The 22,312-nt window shown below is 46.0% G+C and overlaps 1 protein-coding gene across 5 annotated transcripts in view; it reads left to right on the top strand.

The window, feature by feature from the left end:
- Nucleotides 1-22,312, top strand: part of LOC118361141 (rab effector MyRIP-like) — a 141,808-nt gene that overhangs the window by 106,679 nt on the left and 12,817 nt on the right. For all 5 annotated transcript variants that reach the window (XM_052483188.1, XM_052483186.1, XM_052483185.1 and 2 more), the window contains 7 exons: nucleotides 4,859-4,995; nucleotides 16,626-16,706; nucleotides 17,797-17,894; nucleotides 18,105-18,185; nucleotides 18,405-18,578; nucleotides 20,634-20,802; nucleotides 21,156-21,841. In XM_052483188.1, the coding sequence (XP_052339148.1) occupies nucleotides 4,859-4,995; nucleotides 16,626-16,706; nucleotides 17,797-17,894; nucleotides 18,105-18,185; nucleotides 18,405-18,578; nucleotides 20,634-20,802; nucleotides 21,156-21,841 (1,426 nt within the window). The remainder of the gene's footprint in view (nucleotides 1-4,858; nucleotides 4,996-16,625; nucleotides 16,707-17,796; nucleotides 17,895-18,104; nucleotides 18,186-18,404; nucleotides 18,579-20,633; nucleotides 20,803-21,155; nucleotides 21,842-22,312) is intronic.

The raw sequence follows: 22,312 nt of genomic DNA, 5'->3' as shown, positions 1-22,312 counted from the left end.
ATGGGCTACAAGACCATCGCTAAGCAGCTTGGTGAGAAGGTGACAACAGTTGGTGCGATTATTTGCAAATGGAAGAAACACAAAAGAACTGTCAATCTCCCTCAGCCTGGGGCTCCATGCAAGATCTCACCTTGTGGAGTTGCAATGATCATGAGAACGGTGAGGAATCAGCCTAGAACTACATGGGAGTATCTTGTCAATGATCTCAAGGCCCCTGAGACCATAGTCACCAAGAAAACAATTGGTAACACACTACGCTGTGAAGGACTGAAATCCTGCAGAGCCCGCAAGGTCCCCCTGCTCTAGAAAGCACATATACTGTACATGCCAGTCTGAAGTTTGCCAATGAACATCTGAATGATTCAGAGGACAACTGGGTGAAAGTGTTGTGGTCAGATCAGACCAAAATGGAGCTCTTTGGCATTGACTCAACTCACCGTGTTTGGAGCAGGAGGAATGCTGCCTATGACCCCAAGAACACTATCCCCACCGTCAAACTTGGAGGTGGAAACATTATGCTTTAGGGGTGTTTTTCTGCTAAGGGGACAGGACAACTTCACCGCATCAACGGGACGATGGACGGGGCCATGTACCGTCAGATCTTGGGTGAGAACCTCCTTCCTTCAGCCAGGGCATTGAAAATGGGTCATGGATGGGTATTCCAGCATGATAATGACCCAAAACACACGGCCAAGGCAACAAAGGAGTGGCTCAAGAAGAAGCACACTAAGGATGCCACCTTTCCAACAAGTCTGTTTGTCAACTTTTTGCCCTGCTAGAGCTGCCCCGGTCAACTGTAAGTGCTGTTGTGCTCGAACCCTCAGTGTATACCTCCTGGAGTCCCAGTTCAACTTCTATGACACTTTAAGCCTTATCGCACAGAAACCATGTGTATTTCTCCCCTGTTTCTCTTCAGTTGCTCGTTCATTTATTTCCTGTTTGGCTGTGCGGCGGCAGTGAGAAGCAAGTAGCCAGAGATAAAAACCAGCCGGGCCTTTCAGTTGGGTGCTCTGCTCTCGCTTGCTCCCGGCAGCCATTACTGGAACCTGGATGACCCCGGGCGTGAATTAAGGAGGCCGGGCGTGTTTATCGGGCCAGCTGATAGAGGGAGAGGAGGATAATAAGTCCACAGAGAACAGAGGGAGGGTGGGATGGAGGGAGGGATGAGAGCCTACAAAACCCAAGGACCTTCAAAGGCACTCATGATTCCTCTATTAGCAGCTTATATACTGTATGTATCTGGTTTGTCTCATGCTGGCATAGAGACACACACACACACACACACACACACACACACACACACACACACACACACACACACACACACACTGATGTCTGGCACAAACACTGATGTCTGGCACACACACACTCTGACTCACTTCCATGAGGGCAGTGAGGGATATAATTTATATACACTGCTCAAAAAAATAAAGGGAACACTAAAATAACACATCGTAGATCTGAATGAATAAAATATTCTTATTAAATACTTTTTTCTTTACATAGTTGAATGTGCTGACAACAAAATCACACAAATTATCAATGGAAATCAAATTTATCAACCCATGGACGTCTGGATTTGGATTCACTCAAAATTAAAGTGGAAAACCACACTACAGGCTGATCCAACTTTGATGTAATGTTCTTAAAACAAGTCAAAATGAGGCTCAGTAGTGTGTGTGGCCTCCACGTGCCTGTATGACCTCCCTACAACGCCTGGGCATGCTCCTGATGAGGTGGAGGATGGTCTCCTGAGGGATCTCCTCCCAGACCTGGACTAAAGCATCCGCCAACTCCTGGACAGTCTGTGGTGCAACGTGGCGTTGGTGGATGGAGCGAGACATGATGTCCCAGATGTGCTCAATTGGATTCAGGTCTGGGGAACGGGCGGGCCAGTCCATAGCATCAATGCCTTCCTCTTGCAGGAACTGCTGACACCCTCCAGCCACAGGAGGTCTAGCATTGTCTGGCATTAGGAGGAACCCAGGGCCAACCGCACCAGCATATGGTCTCACAAGGGGTCTGAGGATCTCATCTCGGTACCTAATGGCAGTCAGGCTACCTCTGGCGAGCACATGGAGGGCTGTGTGCCCCCAAAGAAATGCCACCCCACACCATGACTGACCCACCGCCAATCCGCTCATGCTGGAGGATGTTGCAGGCAGCAGAACGTTCTCCACGGCGTCTCCAGACTCTGTCACGTCTGTCACTTGCTCAGTGTGAACCTGCTTTCATCTGTGAAGAGCACAGGGTGCCAGTGGCGAATTTGCCAATCTTGGTGTTCTCTGGCAAATGCCAAACGTCCTGCACGGTGTTGGGCTGTAAGCACAACTCCCACCTGTGGACGTCATACCACCCTCATGAAGTCTGTTTCTGACCGTTTGAGCAGACACATGCACATTTGTGGCCTGCTGGAGGTCATTTTGCAGGGCTCTGGCAGTGCTCCTCCTTGCACAAAGGCGGAGGTAGCGGTCCTGCTGCTGGGTTGTTGCCCTCCTACGGCCTCCTCCACGTCTCCTGATGTACTGGCCTGTCTCCTGGTAGCGCCTCCATGCTCTGGACACTACGCTGACAGACACAGCAAACACAGGTGTCTTGCCACAGCTCGCATTGATGTGCCATCCTGGATGAGCTGCACTACCTGAGCCACTTGTGTTGGTTGTAGACTCTGTCTCATGCTACCACTAGAGTGAAAGCACCGCCAGCATTCAAAAGTGACTAAAACATCAGCCAGGAACTATGGGAACTGAGAAGTGGTCTGTGGTCCCCACCTGCAGAACCACTCCTTTATTGGGGGTGTCTTGCTAATTGCCTATAATTTCCACCTGTTGTCTATTCCATTTGCACAACAGCATGCAACATTTATTGTCAATCAGTGTTGCTTCCTAAGTGGACAGTTTGATTTCACAGAAGTATGATTGACTTGGAGTTACATTGTGTTGTTTAAGTGTTCCCTTTATTTTTTGGAGCAGTGTATATAGCCTATATACAGGTTTTCTTCTGGATCAAAATGGGCCTCACGCGATGGGCGTGGTCACGGGCGTGGTCACGGGCGTGGCCTATGGTGCGGTCACTGACCAAACATTTTCAAGGCCCTCCTGTTCGCCGCAATGACACACTGTAGCTGTTTTAAAGCACATTTTGCCATGGCTTATGCTTATCTACAGTATAGACTGCATATCTGAGTTTTTCCATCCCAAAAAGTATTTCCAAATGATTATTATCATTTTTTGGGAGGAGGGACTTGGACATGGGCGACATGAAAAAACAGCCCATCCAAAACTTTTCCATGCAGAAACCATCCCGATATAGAATGAACAGATTAGGCACAGCACAGTGTGTGTTTGCGCACGTGTGAGTACGTTTTGTCCGTCACGTGAGCAGTATGTGACCAGGGTTTTTCCACTGTGTGAATGAAATGGGGCGGGCGGTGGTTTGGGAGAGATTTAACACGAAGTTGGCAGAGATTCACGCAATCCCATGCAACACAGGCGAGCGCTTCCCTCATGTTTCGTAAACCAGAACACACTCCAACATAAATGACTGCTTACATAACACACAGACCACAGCAGTCGGGTCAGTATGAGCAGCTAGCGCCCCGTCAAACACACTCCGGCTCCAGATCCACACCAAGCCATGGGGAAAAGGGGTGGGGCATCCAATCACACACACACAAAACGCACGTACGTGCTCCCGAGTAGTGCAGCGGTCTAAGGCGGGAGTCCCATAGTGCGGCGCACAATTGGCCGGGTTAGGGGAGGGTTTGGCCGAGGTAGGCCGTCATTGTAAATAAAAAATTGTCTACTTAAGTAAAAAATAAAATACGTACTCACACAATACACACAATACACATTCACGCACAGTCAATACACAACACAGTGTGCATTTAATACACAATACAGTGCATTTGAAAGTTTTCAGGCCCCTGGACTTCTCCTACATTTTGCTAAAATATGCTAAAATTGATTAAATAATTGTTCCCCCCTCATCAATCTACAAACAATACCCCATAATGACAAAGCAAAAACGTTTTTCAGAATTTTGGGAAAATGTATAAACATTTTTTATTTAATTCATTTTAGAATAAGATGAATGTAACAAAATGTGGAATAGGTCAAGGGGTCTGAATACTTTCCGAATGCACTGTGTGTGTACACACACACACACAATACCCTCAAATGGCATTGGATCATCGGATTAACAAGGCAATTATTCACATAGAAGTGCTGGAGAGGGGCTGTGAATGGGACTTTTGACTGCTTGACTGCTTACATGGCTCAGTAAATACAATGCCAGTCATGGTGGCATAACACCATGGGCTGCATCTCAAATGGCATCCTCTACGCTACATAGCGCACTACTTTTGACCAGAGGCCTATGGGTTTCAGAGGAGGCTGGTGGGAGGAGCTATAGGAGGACGGGTTCATTGTAATGTAAGTAGGGGAAAAGGGTGCCATTTGAGATGTAGCCCCATGGACTGGGAACAGGACAGAAGCCAGCTTTCTCTCACAGACCTCTGTTCACAAGGGAAAGAGTTTGTTTCCCAGAGTGTTGTCTGAAAGAGAGAAGCGGTAGTCCTCACTCTGCCACAGTAATACAGAGACGTCAAATTAAACAGAGTTTTCTCATGGCTTTGTTGACGCTGTGCCAAAGTATGACTCGGCCGTGATTCAACATTTTCCTTGGATCCTTTATGCTTTTTCTCCGTCCTCTTTACTGTGCCATGCTTAATTTCACTGACTCTCTCTCCTTCTCGCTCTCTCTCTCTCTCTCCCTTCTCTCTCTCTCCCTTCTCTCTCTCTCCCTTCTCTCTCTCTCTCTCGTTCTCTCTCCTCATTCTCTTTCTTCTCCTCTCCAGGATATTGCGGACCCAGTCTCTAGAATGGTACTATAACAACGTGAAGAGCCGCTTCAAGAGGTTCGGCAGTGCCAAGGTTCTGAAGACGCTCTACAGGAATCACATAGTGGAGAGAGGAGGCATCTTGGATCTACCAGGTACATGTAAAAGCCTCCTCGTGGCCTTTCATGACTGCGTCAGTCCAAAGCAAACTCTCTCCCTCTCTCTGTCTTCCTGTGCATAACAGTGTCATATCTCTGGAGTTTAAAATATCTATTGAACATTCCACCCCCAAAAAAGTATTTTAATTATATGAAGAGTGCCTTGGTCCAGCTTAATTTAATGACCAAATATCTCTCTGGGCTTCTATGGCCCTTGTCTATACTACTGCCTGGCCCATTATGTGTGCTATGTTGGTTAATGCGCATTAACAGCTCTCAGTCAGTAACTCAACTACAGGGGGCAAAAGGTCTCGCGTCACATTTCCACTCGCGCACATACAGAAGAGAGAACCACAGTACCTTGCCTCACAAGTCATGTGGTGAGAATCAGAACCAATGGCCATCGGATATACACAGCCCCACTTTCCCTCTAACACAGACTGTCACACACACACACACACACACACACGTTCTCTCTTTCGTATGCACACATTATCTCTTTTTCTACCCACACACTCACTCCCTCACCCCCCCCCTTCCCCCACACACGTCATCTCTCTTTTATACCCAAACACACTCATCATCCACCACTGGCCAGCCTCCTGGACACAGTAGATGGTACTAATCCCTGGGGTTTGAGAGGGGTAATCCTTGTGTAATATTAGCAGACAGCTAGTGTTACGGCTGCTGCTCAGTAAGCCTAATGGGGGAGAGAAGAGAGTGGCCATGCTGCTAGGCCTGGGTGGGGTGGTGGTGATGGGGGCGGCAGCTGCTCTGCTGGCTGGGTCGTAAATCCCCTCAGTGGCCTGGGCCACTTTGGCCTCTGAATGATTAGTTCCTGCTGTGGGAACAGTAGAGACACGTTTTATCTGCCCTCATCCTCTCATAATCCAGATGCCATTGTTTCCCCCTACCCCCATCAGCCTGGTCGGTTGGACCGTGGTATAGCACAGCGGGTTAAAGGGGCAATCTGGAATTCAAACAACGACAGCGGTGTGATGGGGTTTTTAAAAGTTTTAAATACATCAATACTTCATAGCTCTCTATATCATCAATTTAAAAGTCCAAAAAATGTATTTTCAAATCCCAGATTGACCCTTTTAAAGGGATGAGGTGATTGAACAGAGGGGTACACCTCCCTGACTTGCAATGCTGATGTGGAACAGGCTGGCAAAAGTGTCCAACATGGCCATTAAGCCTACTATTAGTGACAGTGCTAATGGTGCTCGTCATGGCAGGAATAAGGCCACTGTATTTTCTTCGCCAGCCTACCGGAACAGCTGCTAGTCATAGCAGTTACAGTGCCAGTCAACAGTTTGGACACGCCTACTCATTTCAGGGTTTTTATTTTATTTTGACTGTTTTCTACAGTTACTCTTTTCTAAACTATGAAATAACCAACATGGAGTCATGTAGTTACCAAAAAAGTGTTAAACAAATCAAAATATAATTTATATTTGTGATTCTTCAAAGTAGCCACCCTTTGTCTTGATTACAGCTTTGCACACTCTTGGCATTCTCTTAACCAGCTTCATGAGGTAGTCACCTGGAATACATTTAAATTAACAGGTGTGCCTTGTTAAAAGATCATATGTGGAATTTATTTCCTTAACCTGTCTGGGAATGGGGTTCCGCTAGCGGCCAACAACCAATGAAATTGCATGGCGCCAAATACAAATCAACAAAAATCTCATAAATCAAATTTCTCAAACATACAAGTATTAGGCACCATTTTAAAGATACAATTCTCGTTAATCCAACCACAGTGTCTGATTTCAAAAATGCTTTACAGTGAAAGCTCCACAAACGATTATGTTAGGTCAGCACCAAGTCGCAGAAAAACCCAGCCATTTTTCCAGCCAAAGAGGAGTCACAATAAGCGCAAATAGAGATACAATTAATCACTAACTTTTGATGATTTTCATCAGATGACACTCATAGGACTTCATGTTCCAAAATACATGTATGTTTTGTTCGATAAAGTGTACATTTATATCCAAAAATCTCATTTTTTACATTGTCGTGTTATGTTCAGTAGTTCCAAAACATGCAGTGATTTTGCAGAGAGCCACATCAATTCACAGAAATACTCATTATAAATGTTGATGAAAATTCAAGTGTTATTCATGGAACTTTAGATACACTTCTCCTTAATTTCTTGTGTCGTGACTACAGCCTCAAGTCCATTACCATAACGCAACATTAACTATTCATGAAAATCGCAAATGAAATGAAATCAATATGCTTGCTCTCAAGCTTAGCCTTTTGTTAACAACACTGTCATCTCAGATTTTCAAAATATGCTTCTCAACCATAGCAAAACAAGCATTTGTGTAGCAGTATTGATAGCTAGCGTAGCATTTAGAGTAGCATTTAGCGTTAGCATTCAGCAGGCAACATTTTCACAAAAACCAGGAAAGCATTCAAATAAAATAATTTACCTTTGAAGAACTTCGGATGTTTTCAATGAGGAGACTCTCAGTTAGAAAGCAAATGTTCAGTTTTTCCTGAAAGATTATTTGTTTAGGACAAATCGCTCCGTTTTCTGCGTCACGTTTAGCTACGAAAAAAACCTGTATCCAGGATTGTGTAAATCTGTCCGCAAGCTCATTAGCATAACGCAACGTTAACTATTCATGAAAATCGCAAATGAAATTAAATAAATCTATTTGCTCTCAAGCTTAGCCTTTTGTTAACAACACTGTCATCTCAGAATTTCAAAATATGCTTTTGAACCATAGCTAAACAAGCATTTGTGTAACAGTATTGATAGCCAAGGATAGGATTATGCCTGGCATTCAGCATGCAACATTTTCACAAAAACCAGAAAAGCCTTCAAATAAAATAATTTACCTTTGAAGAACTTCAGATGTTTTCAATGAGGAGACTCTCAGTTAGATAGCAAATGTTCAGTTTTTACAAAAATATTATTTGTTGACAAATCGCTCCATTTTCTTCATCACGTTTGGGTAAGAAAAAAAAAAGAGAAAAAAATCAAGTCATTAAAACAAGTCATTAAAACGTGAACTTTTTTCCAAATTAACTCCATAATATCAGAAACATGGCAAACGATGTTTAGAATCAATCCTCAAGGTGTTTTTCACATATCTATCGATGATAAATCCTTCGTGGCAGTTGACTTTCTCTTCTGAAGAAATGGAACGCGCATGGACCTAGAGATTACGCAATAATTTCGACGCAGGACACCGGGCGGACACCTGGTAAATGTAGTCTCTTATGGTCAATCTTCCTGCCTACAAATACGTCACAATGCTGCTGACACCTTGGAGAAACGACAGAAAGGGCAGGCTCATTCCTGGCACATTCACAGCCATATAAGGAGACATTGGAACACAGCGCCTTCAGAATCTGGGACATTTCCTGTATGAAACTTCATCTTGGTTTCGCCTGTAGCATTAGTTCTGGGGCACTCACAGATAATATCTTTGCAGTTTTGGAAACGTCAAAGTTTTTTCTTTCCAAAGCTGTCAATTACATGCATAGTCGAGCATCTTTTCGTGACAAAATATCTTGTTTAAAACGGGAACGTTTTTTATCCAAAAATTAAAAGAGCGCCCCCTATCTCGAAGAAGTTAATGCAACCTCTGTGCCAGATTTCAAAAACACTTTACGGAAAAAGCATAATCTGAGAACGGCGCTCAGAGCCCAAATCAGCCAAAAGAAATATCCATCCATGTTGCGCAGTCAACATTAGTCAGAAATAGCATTATAAATATTCACTTAACTTTGATGATCTTCATCAGAATGCACTCCCAGGAATCCCAGGTCGACAATAAATGTTTGATTTCTTCGATTAAGTTCATAATTTATGTCCATATACCTCCTTTTGTTAGGGCGTTTGGTAAACAAATCCAAAACGCGCGTGCATGTCCAGCCGAAAGTCGGACGAAAAGTTCAAAAAGTTATATAACAGGTCGTAGAAACATATCAAACTATGTATAGAATCAATCTTTAGGATGTTTTTATCATAAATGTTCAACAATGTTGGACTGGAGAATTCCGTAGAAAAGCAATGGAACGAGAGCTACCTCATGTGAATGCGCGTGACTGAGATCGATGCTGCTGGCAGACCACTGTCTCAGAGCCCTCATTCCCCCCTCCTTTATAGTAGAAGCCTGAAACAAGTTTCTAAAGATCTAGAAGCCTTAGGAAGTGCAACAACCAATATCACACTGTGTATTCGATAGGGGCTGAGTTCAAAAACTACAAACCTCAGATTTCCCACTTCCTGTTTGGATTTTTTCTCGGGTTTTTATAATAATAATAATAATATATGCCATTTAGCTGACGCTTTTATCCAAAGCGACTTACAGTCATGTGTGCATACATTCTACGTATGGGTGGTCCCGGGAATCGAACCCACTACCCTGGCGTTACAAGCGCCATGCTCTACCAACTGAGCCACAGAAGAACCTGCCATATGAGTTATGTTGTACTCACAGACATCATTCAAACAGTTTTAGAAATGTCAGTGTTTTCTTTCCAATACCAACAATAATATGCATATATTAGCATCTAGGACTGAGTAGGAGGAAGTTTACATCCAAAAGTGTAAATGCTTGCCCCCTATCCCAAAGAAGTTGATGCTTTTGAGCCAATCAGTTGTGATGGCATACAGAAGATAGCCCTATTTGGTAAAATACCAAGTTCATATTATGGCAAGAACAGCTCAAATAAGTGCTATCGCAAAAACCATCAAGCGCTAGAATGAAACTCGCTCTCATGAGGACCTCCACAGGAAAGGAAGACCCAGAGTTACCTCTGCTGCAGAGGATAAGTTCATCAGAGCTACCAGCCTCTGAAATTGCAGCCCAAATAAATGCTTCTCTGAGTTCAAGTAACAGACACATCTCAACATCAACTGTTCAGAAGAGACTGTGTGAATCAGGCCTTTCATGGTCGAATTGCTGCAAAGACACTACTACTAAAGGACACCAATAAGAAGAAGAGACTTGCTTGGGCCAAGACGCATGAGCAATGGACATTAGACCAATGGAAATCTGTCCTTTGGTCTGATGAGTCCAAATTTGAGATTTTTGGTTCCAACCGCCGTGTCTTTGTGAAACGCAAAGTAGGTGAACGGATGATCTCAACGTGTGTGGTTCCCACCGTGCATCGTGGAGGAGGTGGTGTGATGGTGTCGGGGTGCTTTGCTGGTGACACTGTCTATGATTTATTTAGAATTCAAGGCACACTTAACCAGCATGGCTACCACAGCATTCTGCAGCGAGTGAAGGAAAAGCAGCCAACAAGTGCTCAGCATATGTAAGAACTCCTTCAAGACTGTTGCAAGTTATTCCAGGTGAAGCTGGTTGAGAGAATGCCAAGTGTGTTCAAAGCTGTCATCAAGGCAAAGGGTGGCTACTTTGAAGAATCTCAAATATAAAATATATTTTTGTATGTAACACATTTTGGTTTCTACATGATTCCAGATGTGATGTTTCATAGTGTTGATGTCTTCACTTTTGTTCTACAATGTAGAAAATAGTCCAAATAAAGGGAAACCCTTGAATGAGTAGGTGTTTATGACTGATGCTGTATATCACTGTTTGAAGCATTAGGAGTATCAAAGCTCCACTACCGTTGTGTTGACGGGTGACTCTTTGTCCACCTGACTGGTGGCTGTTGGTCCAATCAGCTCCACTGTCTGTCTGTGTCCCTGTACAGTCCAAAGGGCCCTCCTGTCCCAATCTGTCTTCCCAGCTGTCCCCATCTGATCCTCTATCCTCCCCGCTCTCCTCCTCTCCTCTCACTGCCACTCTTATATCACACAGGGACAAAATGGGATGAGCTACTAGCTGCCGCAGGGGCTCCCATTTCAGATGAGCTGAACAGATTATACTGCATGAGAGTCACAAGCACGCACCACTGCATCACACCGTACCGGCGCGTGCGTGTTTGTGTGGCCATGTGCGTTGTCCCTGAAAATGTCCTCCTCACCATTCTGAGTGTGCTCTCCCTCCTCCTCCTCCCCTCCTCGTATATTAGATTGAAAGGGGAGAGAGACTGTAAAGATGTACCCATAATGGGTCAAGGCCATGGTGCTGTAGAAATACTGGATGAAGACATGTTGTATTTGTCTGAGTTAGTGGTGGAAAAAGTACTCAATTGTCATACGTGAGTAAAAGTAAAGATACCTTCATAGAAAATGACTCAAGTAAAAGTGAAAGTCACCCAGTTAAATACTACTTGAGGAAAAGTCTAAAAGTATTTTGTTTTTAAAATATACTTAAGTATCAAAAGTAAAATGGAATTGCTCAAATCTAATTAGGTATCAAAAGTAAATGTATTCATAATGTAAAATTCCTTATATTATGCAAACCAGACAGCACAATTTCTTGTATTTTTATTTATTTATGGATAACCAGGGGCACACTAAAACACTCTGACATTAATTAGCAAAAAAATGCATTTGTGTTTGGTGAGTCTGCCAGATCAGAGGCAGTAGGGATGAACAGTGTTGTTCTCTTAATAAGTGTGTGAATTGGGCCATTTTCCTGTCAAAATGTAAAGTACTTTTGGGTGTCAGGGAAAATGTATGGAGTAAAAAGTACATTATTTTATTTAGGAATGTAGTGAAGTAGAAGTTGTCAAAAAATATAAATAGTAAAGTACAGATGCCCCCCCCAAAAAATCGACTTAAGTAAAAAATACTTTAAAGTACTACTTAAGTACTTTACACCACTGATCTGAGCCCACAATGTATGAAGGCACATTTTGTTGACATAACAAACTATACCTCGATTGATCTGAAAGTGGGGAGATCTGACTACAGCTGTTGGTTTGAGTTGAGGAGCTTTTGACAAACTAGAGGAAAAGTCAAGCGCCTTCGAAAAGAGCAGATAGTATTTGAAAGTAATAGAACACTTTCCGCCCACTTGAAAATCACAGGTGAATGAAGGTTGGTTTTAACACCGTTGCCATTTTTAAAGGGATAATTCACCTAAATTACAAAATGATATACAGTGAGGGGAAAAAAGTATTTGATCCCCTGCTGATTTTGTACGTTTGCCCACTGACAAAGAAATGATCGGTCTATAATTTTAATGGTAGGTTTATTTGAACTGTGAGAGACAGAATAACAACAACAAAAATCCAGAAAAACGCATGTCAAAAATGTCAGAGCGAGTGACGTTTGAAATGCTAGTAGCGCGCACCCGCTAACTAGCTAGCCATTTCACATCGGTTACACCAGCCTAATTTCGGGAGTTGATAGGCTTGAAGTCATAAACAGCGCAACGCTTGAAGCACAATGAAGAGCTGCTGGCAAAATGCACGAAAGTGCTGTTTGAATGAATGCTTAGGGGCCTGCTGGTGCCTACCATCGCTCAGTCAAACTGCTCTATCAAATCATAGTCTTAATTATAACATAATAACACACAGAAATACGAGCCTTTGGTCATTAATATGGTCGAACCCGGAAACTATCATCTCGAAAACAAGACGTTTATTCTTTCAGTGAAATACGGACCGTTCCGTATTTTATCTAACAGGTGGCATCCATAAGTCTAAATATTCCTGTTACATTGCACAACCTTCAATGTTATGTCATAATTACATAAAATTCGGGCAAATTAGGCAGCCCAAACTGTTGCATATACACTGACTCTGCGTGCAATGAACACAACAAAAAGGGACACAATTTCACCTAGTTAATATTGCCTGCTAACCTGGATTTATTTCAGCTAAATATGCAGGTTTAAAAATATATACTTCTGTGTATTGATTTTAACAAAGGCATTGATGTTTATGGTTAGGTACACATTGGCGTAAGAACAGGCCTTTTTCGCGAATACGCACCGCATCGATTATATGCAACGCAGGACACGCTAGAAAACTACACATGGTTGATGATATTACTAGTTTAACTAGTGATTATGATTGATTGATTGTTTTTTTATAAGATAAGTTTAATGCTAGCTAGCAACTTACCTTGGCTTACTGCATTCGCGTAACAGGCAGGCTCCTCGTGGAGTGCAACGAGAGGCAGGTGGTTCGAGCGTTGGACTAGATAACTGTAAGGTTGCAAGATTGAATCACCCGAGCTGACAAGGTAAACATCTGTCGTTCTGCCCCTGAACACGACAGTCAACCCACCCACCGCTCTTAGGCAGTCATTGAAAATAAGAATGTGTTCTTAACTGACTTGCCTAGTTAAATAAAGGTGTAAAAAAAAAAATTGGTGTCCAGAAATACAGATTTCCGGTTGTTATGAAAACTTGAAATTGACCATAATTAATTAATCGGTCGACCTCTAATAGATACTATACGTATAGCTCTAGCCAACCCAGTGAATCAGTGACTGTTGACCTTGTTGTCTCTCTCCTGCTTCCTGCTGCTCTCTCTGGTTTTAGAACATTAGTGACTCACACACAGCCCTGTCCTGAAGTGTGTGTGTGTGTGTCTGTGGCGAAACACGCAATGCCAAACGCTGTCACATCGGTGACATGCGGCACCAGTAGTGTATCTGCGATATGTCTGTCAGGACTTGAGTAGTTGTGTGTGTTTTTTTTCGTGAACGGATTGTGCATGTTTGAATGGTTTGTGTGTGTGTGTGGGGGTTTATGTACATATGCACATTTGTGTTTTTGTATGTGTGGTCCGTGCGTCTGTGTCCCCATACTTGTGCGTATGCACTCGCGGGTTTGTGTGTGTATGTGCTTGTTGTTTACAGGATGGCATAGTGAGTGTAGTGCTTATGGTCCCACAGAAGCTTGAGGTGATGTCATGATGTGACCTTAAGTGACTCTGGTGTCAAAGATATATTCATCTGTCACTAACTATGTGTCAGACGTTTGAAAACGTTTAAGGACACACAAACACCAACATGCACGCACACACTTCTTCTCTTTCTCTCACACACACACACACACACACACACACACACACACACACACACACACACACACACACACACACACACACACACACACACACACAGCGCCACCCAAATAATTATTGTAGAGGCGTTGTCGGTGTCAGAACACAATTGGTAGGTGGAGAACAGAACAGAAATCCACCATGCCCTTCTCATCTCAACCCCTAATGGCACCTGATCTGTAGTGCCCCTGGTGGCCAGTATGTTTCACTACAACATGCAGCAGATGGAACAGTCAGGTTTACTCCCAGTCTGTGCATTTCTCATTCACAAACTCTCTCTCTTTTTCTATCCCTCTCTCGCTTGTTCTCTCTCACTTCCTCTCTCTGGCTCTCTCAATCCCCCTGCCCTCTCTCTCTCTCTCTCTCTCTCTCTCTCTCTCTCTCTCTTCCGTCTGTCTTTCTCTCTCTTTCTCTTACTGTTGGTGTGTGAGCTGCCATGGTGTAAATGAATGCCCAGTCCATTGCTGAAAGCTGTGTGTGTGTGTGTGTGTGTGTGTGTGTGTGTGTGTGTGTGTGTGTGTGTGTGTGTGTGTGTGTGTGTGTGTGTGTGTGTGTGTGTGTGTGTGTGTGTGTGTGTGTGTGCTGGGAAAGCGTACGATGGCAGATGCTGTAATATAATTGAAAGCTAGCTGTCTGGACTGCTGCTGGAGGAACTTTACCTTTAAGTGGAGCTTTACCGACAGGAGTATCTCTCGCACACACACACACAGCCCGGTGCTGCCGTCGGCAGGGTAGTCATGGTGATATCGAGTGACTCCCCTCCCGAGCCGTCTGTGGGGAAAAGGTGAGACCGTGGTCAATGAGAAGAAATGAAACCGGAACAGTAAAGATAGATCTCTCTCCATCGCTCAGTAATAAACTGACATGAGATGACGTAAGCTTCCTGGTTTGAGGAGGACACGCCCAGTGCAGGTGGGGAGGGGCTCTGTTCGGCGTGGAGGGTCGAAACGATTCAGGAGAGGGTCATGACAGTGCGTGGCGGGGTGTTGTGTCATGGTTAAATCTGCGGGTTTCACGTGTTCGGTCTGTCTGTCAGACTGTCTGCCTGGACGGTGATGCCTCAGGCGGTGGACATTGCTGTGAAAGATAACAGACAGGGTCACCTGCAACAATGACATTTGTTACCCAGGGAATCACTCACTTTGCCATACATCTAGTTCTCACATCCTCTGCATCCTCAGAAAGTGCGTGTGTGTGACAAGGAAATAGAGAGGGGGAAAAAAGTGTGGCTGTGTGTATGAGGGCGAGAGAGACGTAGACAAAAAGACAGGGGAAGTGAGAAAACGAAAGAAAGAAACAGAAAAGCGTCAGTAAACAAAATACCACGCGGCCTCCATCTTGTGATCCTGTTTGTTTACAGGCCGTTGTTGTTGCTGCTTTTCCTTCATTAGGACGCGGTCATCGTCAGCGGTGCCAGTGTATCTCCCTGTCCTACTGCGTCCATGATTTCAGACTTTATTTATGCTGGGTAACATACTGCATGTTGTTGTTGGCTGTATCTCTCCTTTAAGTCACAATGAACAGGCACACACACACACACACACACACACACACACACACACACACACACACACACACACACACACACACACACACACACACACACGCTGTATCTAAAACAGAGCAGAGGAGAGCGAGGCCTTTGGAGTGGCATTTAATGAAGCTGACCTGAAGCGTTTGAAACACATTCAGGAAGCTGACTTAAACCATACGCCATGGTGGAGTTGTGAGGCCACAAATCTCACTTATTATCAGAGGGGGAAAAAAACAAGCCATCAGATGGCCAAACATGCTCCAGAGAGGAGTGGCGGGATGGTCGAACGATGACAGAAAGAGGAGGAGGAACAGGGGAGGAAGAGGAAGGCCGGGAGGACACAGGACCGTGATGTGGTTGAAGAAGACATTGGTGGGAGTTCTTGTCGGATCAAAGAAGAACTGAAAGGCTGACGACTCAGCCGGAGAGGACTAAAACGGTTAAAACGCAAGACAACCTGTCCTATGCCTGACCAAGCAGAGTCTCACTGCAGACGGACAGACCAACACAAGTAACTCTGTCTGCTCGCCTTGTCCCAAATGTCACTGCAGTTTCAGCCTCACTGCACACAGACACTCAGAGGAGTCCTAGTGGCTTGCCGCGACTCCCACTGCTAGGTTCCGAGTGTTTCATGTCACCACTGAAGTCGTCACACCCTCAGCCTCTACACACACACACACACACACACACACACACACACACACACACACAGTTCAGCCCAGTACTTCAGAGGCACAGGCTGTGGCAGGGTGATCATTTCAGCTTCGTCCCAGAGCTGTGGATCTAAGCTGCTAATTGAAGGAAGTCGATTGTTCCCGTGAGAGGAACTAAAAAGTCGATGAAAGACCTCCTGGAGAAAAAAGATGGCCCTATGGGATACATATCTGCCAACAAATGGCCCTCTGCAAATGGTGTGTGGTTTATGAAGAGACGACACTACGCAGGCAAACACACCCACAGTTCATACACACACACGCATACACTACAGTACACTACACACGGCTGAAAGAAGGGATGTGTTGAAATGAACTGGAGCAGTGTCGTAGGTTCTCTGCTCTACTGTTTCCTCCTGTTTCATATCATTGCTCTCCTCTGCTGCTGAGGTGAGGCTCTCAGTGTGTGCCTAGGTTCCTCCCAGCACAGTCCGTAGCTAACCTCTGACCTCTAACCTCTGTCTCTTTCTCCCCTGTAGAAAGCAGTGTTCACGACGGAAGCAATGACAATGATGGCAGCGTCTGTGGCAGTGACTCAACCTTCTACAGGCAGAGTGAAGGTACACAACCTCATATAGAACCCAACCAATGATTAATGGTCATTCTAGCTATATCTGTTTCATCATACTAGCTTATTGCATATAGCTACAGCAACACACACACACACACACACACACACACACACACACACTGCTGCGTGGTCTTCTTGTTCCAGAGGTCTGTGACCCTCCCAGGCGGCCACTTGTGTTTGTGAATCACAGTAATCACAGCAGCACTCCACCACAGCCCTGACACGAGTCACCACAGCAGCACTCCACCACAGCCCTGACACGAGTCACCACAGCAGCACTCCACCACAGCCCTGACACGAGTCACCACAGCAGCACTCCACCACAGCCCTGACACGAGTCACCACAGCAGCACTCCACCACAGCCCTGACACGAGTCACCACAGCAGCACTCCACCACAGCCCTGACACGAGTCACCACAGCAGCACTCCACCACAGCCCTGACACGAGTCACCACAGCCGCACTCCACCACAGCCCTGACACGAGTCACCACAGCAACACTCCACCACAGCCCTGACACGAGTCACCACAGCCCCACCACAGCCCTGACACGAGTCACCACAGCAGCACTCCACCACAGCCCTGACACGAGTCACCACCACAGCCCTGACACGAGTCACCACAGCAGCACACCACAGCCCACGAGACCACAGCAGCACTCACCACAGCCCTGCACACCACAGCCGCACTCCACCACAGCCCTGACACGAGTCACCACAGCCGCACTCCACCACAGCCCTGACATGAGTCACCACAGCAACACTCCACCACAGCCCTGACACGAGTCACCACAGCAACCCTCCACCACAGCCCTCACACGAGTCACCACAGCAAATGACAAGACCACAGTGTGCTTATCTGCCCCTCTAAAGCAGACTCCCAAACACATATGCGCGCACGCACAGAGAGAGAGAGCACGAGAGACTCGCGCACACACTCAGACAGCAGTAATTGCATTCTCTCTGCAGCGGTAATGTTTTGTTTGTCTAGTATACTGTATCTCTAATTAAATCTGCCATTTAGGTAATGACCACTCCTGAGAGCGCTGTAAGTAAACGTGTTGGTGCGTGTGTTGGCAGGACACAGCATGGCAGAGACCCTCACGGTTGCCCTGCGCGTTGCTGAGGAGGCCATAGAGGAAGCCATCGCCAACGCAGAGGAATTCAGTGACAGCTTGGTGAGGCAACACTCCTTCTCTTCCTCCCTTCTTTCTCTACCGATCCATCCCTCTTTCTTTCTATCTCTTTCTCTCTTTCTCTTTCTCTCTCCATGTCTGTCTTTCTGTCTCTTTTGGTTTGGAGCTATTTGGATGAGGATTTGGTTTTAGTGCTTGTAGAAAAGCTTGTTTTACGGTAGTTCTGACCGGGCTTTGACGTCTGTGTTGCAGGAGAAGCAGAATGAGGCTCGCTATCTACGGGACCACAAAGAAGAGCTTATAGAGGAACTGGCCACAACCATCGTACAAAAAGTACCTTTTATGTTTGGTGTGAAGTTTTTAGTGACATCACATTAGCATTGCCCTCTTTCATTCTGTATCTGTCTCTCCCCCCTCTCCTTCTCTCTCCCCCTTCTCCTTCTCCCTCTCCTTCTCTCTCTCCCCTCTCCTTCTCTCTCCCCCTCCCCTTCTCTCTCCCCCCTCCTCTCTCCCCCTCTCCTTCTCTCTCCCCCCTCTCCTTCTCTCTCCCAGATCATCCAGAGGAGGAAGCATTCCGATATGCAGACAGAGTATGACTTTGTGTGGCCCCAGAGACCGAGCCAGGGCCAGCCTCAGGGCAGTGAGCTGTCCTCCCCCAGCCAGCACCCTCACAGCACCCTGGCCCAGGCCAACCAGGCCCACCTCAAGAGCTCCTACTCCCTCTGGGTCAGTCTGGGTGGAAGCCCTCACTACACTAGGCTATGCTACGCTACATTCCGTAACGCTACCCTATGCACCACCACATCATGCTACACTTTGCTTCTTTACATTACACTACATTACAATACACTTTACTACACTACATTAAACTAAGCTATGTTACACTGTACTATACTGAACTCAGCGCACTACACTACAGTATTCTACAGTACACTACGCTACCCTACACTATACTACCCTACACTTCACTGCAATACACTACACTATATTACGCTACATTACACTACACTGCAACAAAATGCACTTCACTACACTAGGCTATACTACTCCACAATAAGCTCCACTATACGTTACACTGCAGTAAGCTTCACTATAATATACTACACTACAATACATTAAGCTCCACTATAATATACTACACTACACTTTTTCCTGACCATGTGACCTGACCCAGGAAAAGCTGGGCCCTAAATATAGTCTGTAGCTGGGGCCTGGTCCGGTCACATGGGCAGGAAAAACTCCTGTCCCTAGTGATGAGATATGAGGACAGACGGGGTTGAGGGCTGGCTGCCAACATAAATGAAAGGCCAACCTAAAGTGCTGTTGCGCCACCACCAGCCAGACCAGCTTCAATGCACCTTGGCATAGATTCTACAAATGTCTGGAACTCTATTGGAGGGATGCGATACCATTCTTCCATGAGAAATTCCATCATAAGTTCAATCGTGCTCAATTGTGTTGATCTGGTGATGGAGACATGGTTTACATAGTTTTCATGCTCATCAAGCCATTCAGTGACCACTTGTGCCCTGTGGATGGGGGCATTGTCATCCTATGGGGGCATCACCCTAAGAATGATGGGATATTAATTGCTTAATTAACTCAGGAACCACACCTGTGTGGAAGCACATGCTTTTAATATACTTTGCATCCCTCATTTACTTAAGTGTTTCCATTATATTGGCAGATTTTCGCATGATTGCTTTTCCACTGAGGGTTGTCACCGGTTTGTACCTGTGAGCTGTACAGTAACTTACCTGGGAAACCTCTACACACACACACGCCTGGCAGAATTTCAAAGGGGTAGTCAGAGGGGAGCTTGCTGAGATTTGTCATCGTCCCGTGGGTGTAAGGCAGGCGCAGCAGTGTGGAATCAAAGCCACGTTCCCAGTCTGTTACATTCACACATGATCAAAGCGCTGCTGAATACACAGGGATTCTCCTCAACTCCCTGGTCCACAGAGGGATGGGCTCCCTTTATCAACGCTCTCTGTACACACACACACACACACACACACACACACACACACACACACACACACACACACACACACACACACACACACACACACACACACACACACACACACACACACACACACACACACAACAACACACACGCAGACAAACACACAGGTGCACACATACAGTCATGCACACACACACACACACACACATGCTATGAATGAGCTCCGAGGGAGCGTGTGTTTGTGTGAACAGGGATGCGTCCCTCTTCCACTGTTCTTATCCGTATTGTAGTTCTCTGATGCCCCCTGCTGACTCTTTATAGGAATCACATCCATGTGACTGGTGCGTCGTCCCAGATGGAAAGGGCTCTGGGTCAAAAGTAGTGCACTATGTCGAATAGGGTGCCATTTGGTTGGGACGCACGCTGAAAGTCAGTCTTACGGTGTACCTGGCTCCCGGAGGAACACAAACTTGAGTTGCCATTTCCTTTGAATACCTTCTGGGATTCTAACCAACCAAACCAGTTCACGTTCAGCTGGATCAGTCAATAACCGCACGTTGTCAGCGTTATCCACATAGCCACCCAAACAAGCAAATCTTTTCGACCTAATCCTCAAATGTTTGTTTGTCTGGAACGGAAGCGTGGGATAATTGCTGCCCCGAGGAAAATTCTGCGGCTGTGCCGGTTCCATTTCAAGCTGCCCTTGGCTGGTAGACCCAGAGTTCTGTGTCACCTTGTCAGCACTCGTAGTTTTTAAAGTGCGTAGCATGTCATTTAACATGTATTTTGTGTGTTTGTGCGCGTGTGTACAGAGGTCGCGGTCAGCATTCTCCCTGACCAGTGATGACTCCCCAGAGAAGGTGACTGAGGCACTAATGGGGGCGGGGGGCGGGGTACAGGACTACGCCTCTCTGAAGAAGGAGGCGGCCAGGGCCTCCTCACTGCCCAGCTGGAAGAGTGTGGACCGCCTGGACAACTCCAGTAAGAAGCACACTGAAACCCGGCCTCCTTCATACAGTCTCACACACACACACACACACACACACACACACACACACACACACACACACACACACACACATTAGAGACAGAGGCACGTCCATGGCAGTCCTCCTGATAGTCAGACACACAACACTCTACACTCAACCCAGAGACATGTCCATACTGTTACACACAAAGGCATGTCACTCATTTCTAGTCTCTTATTTGTACAGTCAACTACAGTATGTTACATGCAAACAGGACAGTTCCATAGCGTTAAGCTCACAGGAAGAATGCTGTGTTTTGTCACACACGTGAAGTTTTTCTATGTTTGCCTGTGCTTGTATGTTCAGGTGCGTCTTCGGTGCTGCAGAGCCCTGACGGGAACTGGATTGCGCTGCAGACCTCTCAGCACTCCCGTCCCAGCCTACTGGCCAAGAGAAAGTCGCTGGTGTTCAGCGTCCTGGAGAAAGAGTCTGGCGTGGTCTCGGCCTACGACGAGATGGGCTCTGATTCCGATCAGGAGAACGACAAGGGGGGCTGGGGGGCCGCGCTCCGCCAGTTCCGGCAGAAACTCTCAGACGAGACGTACTACACGGACTCCCAACACGACCCGGAGTGGACGTACACCCCGGTCCACCTCCCAGTCACCTCGCCCTCCTCGGGCCAGTACACCAACACGGAGACCGTCAACTCTGACTCAGAGTCCTCGTCGGTACCCTCCGCCCGCCCCCGCAAACCCTTCCATAACGTGATGGGAAGAAAAGGCCCTAACTCAGACTCGCATCTTCATCCCCAGCAGGCTCAGTACCACCATCATCATCAACACCAGAACTTCCCCTCGTACCCGCTCCACCCGGAGGCGCTGGATGTGAACTTTAACCCCAAGGTGACTGGGGATAGTAGCGAGGCAGAGGACAGCATGCAGAGCGACCAGGTCAGGAGGTCGCGGAGACGCAGGAAGAGCAAGAGGGAAGCGGCAGGGAACCAGGCCCACACACAGACACACACACAGACCCTCTACGCACAATCTGTACAGGTGGGAGGACGACACTAACAAAGCCTTGAGGACGGTTTAACTTGCAATGACTGTGATATGTGGTTGTCTTACCTTAGTTGAACGCACTGACAGTAAGTCACTCTGCTGACAGTGTCTGATAAATCAGGCTTTCCCAAACTCGGTCCTGGGGCCCCCACTAAGGTCCATGGTTTTTGCCCTAGCGCTACACAGCTGATTAAAATAATCAAAGTTGGTTATTTGAATCAGCTGTGTAGTGCTACGGCAAAAAAAAAAAACGTGCCCAGGAAAACCCTGTGCTAAATTACTCAAAATTACTCAAGTGTGACGATATGGCGCGTGTTGCAGCTACACCAATCTTGTTCTCATTTCTCATTTACGGTCGTAGATTCAGCTGCAGAGATTTTAGGTTTAAAAGCATCTTTACTCCACCACATTCTTGTTGTTTGAAATGTCTGAAAAAAGTGTAAAGTCATTGGTCAACCCTCGTAA

The sequence above is a fragment of the Oncorhynchus keta genome, chromosome 28 (genome assembly GCF_023373465.1).
Source record: "Oncorhynchus keta strain PuntledgeMale-10-30-2019 chromosome 28, Oket_V2, whole genome shotgun sequence".
Taxonomy (NCBI): Eukaryota; Metazoa; Chordata; class Actinopteri; order Salmoniformes; family Salmonidae; genus Oncorhynchus; species Oncorhynchus keta.
This window is presented reverse-complemented; position numbering and strand designations above follow the sequence as displayed.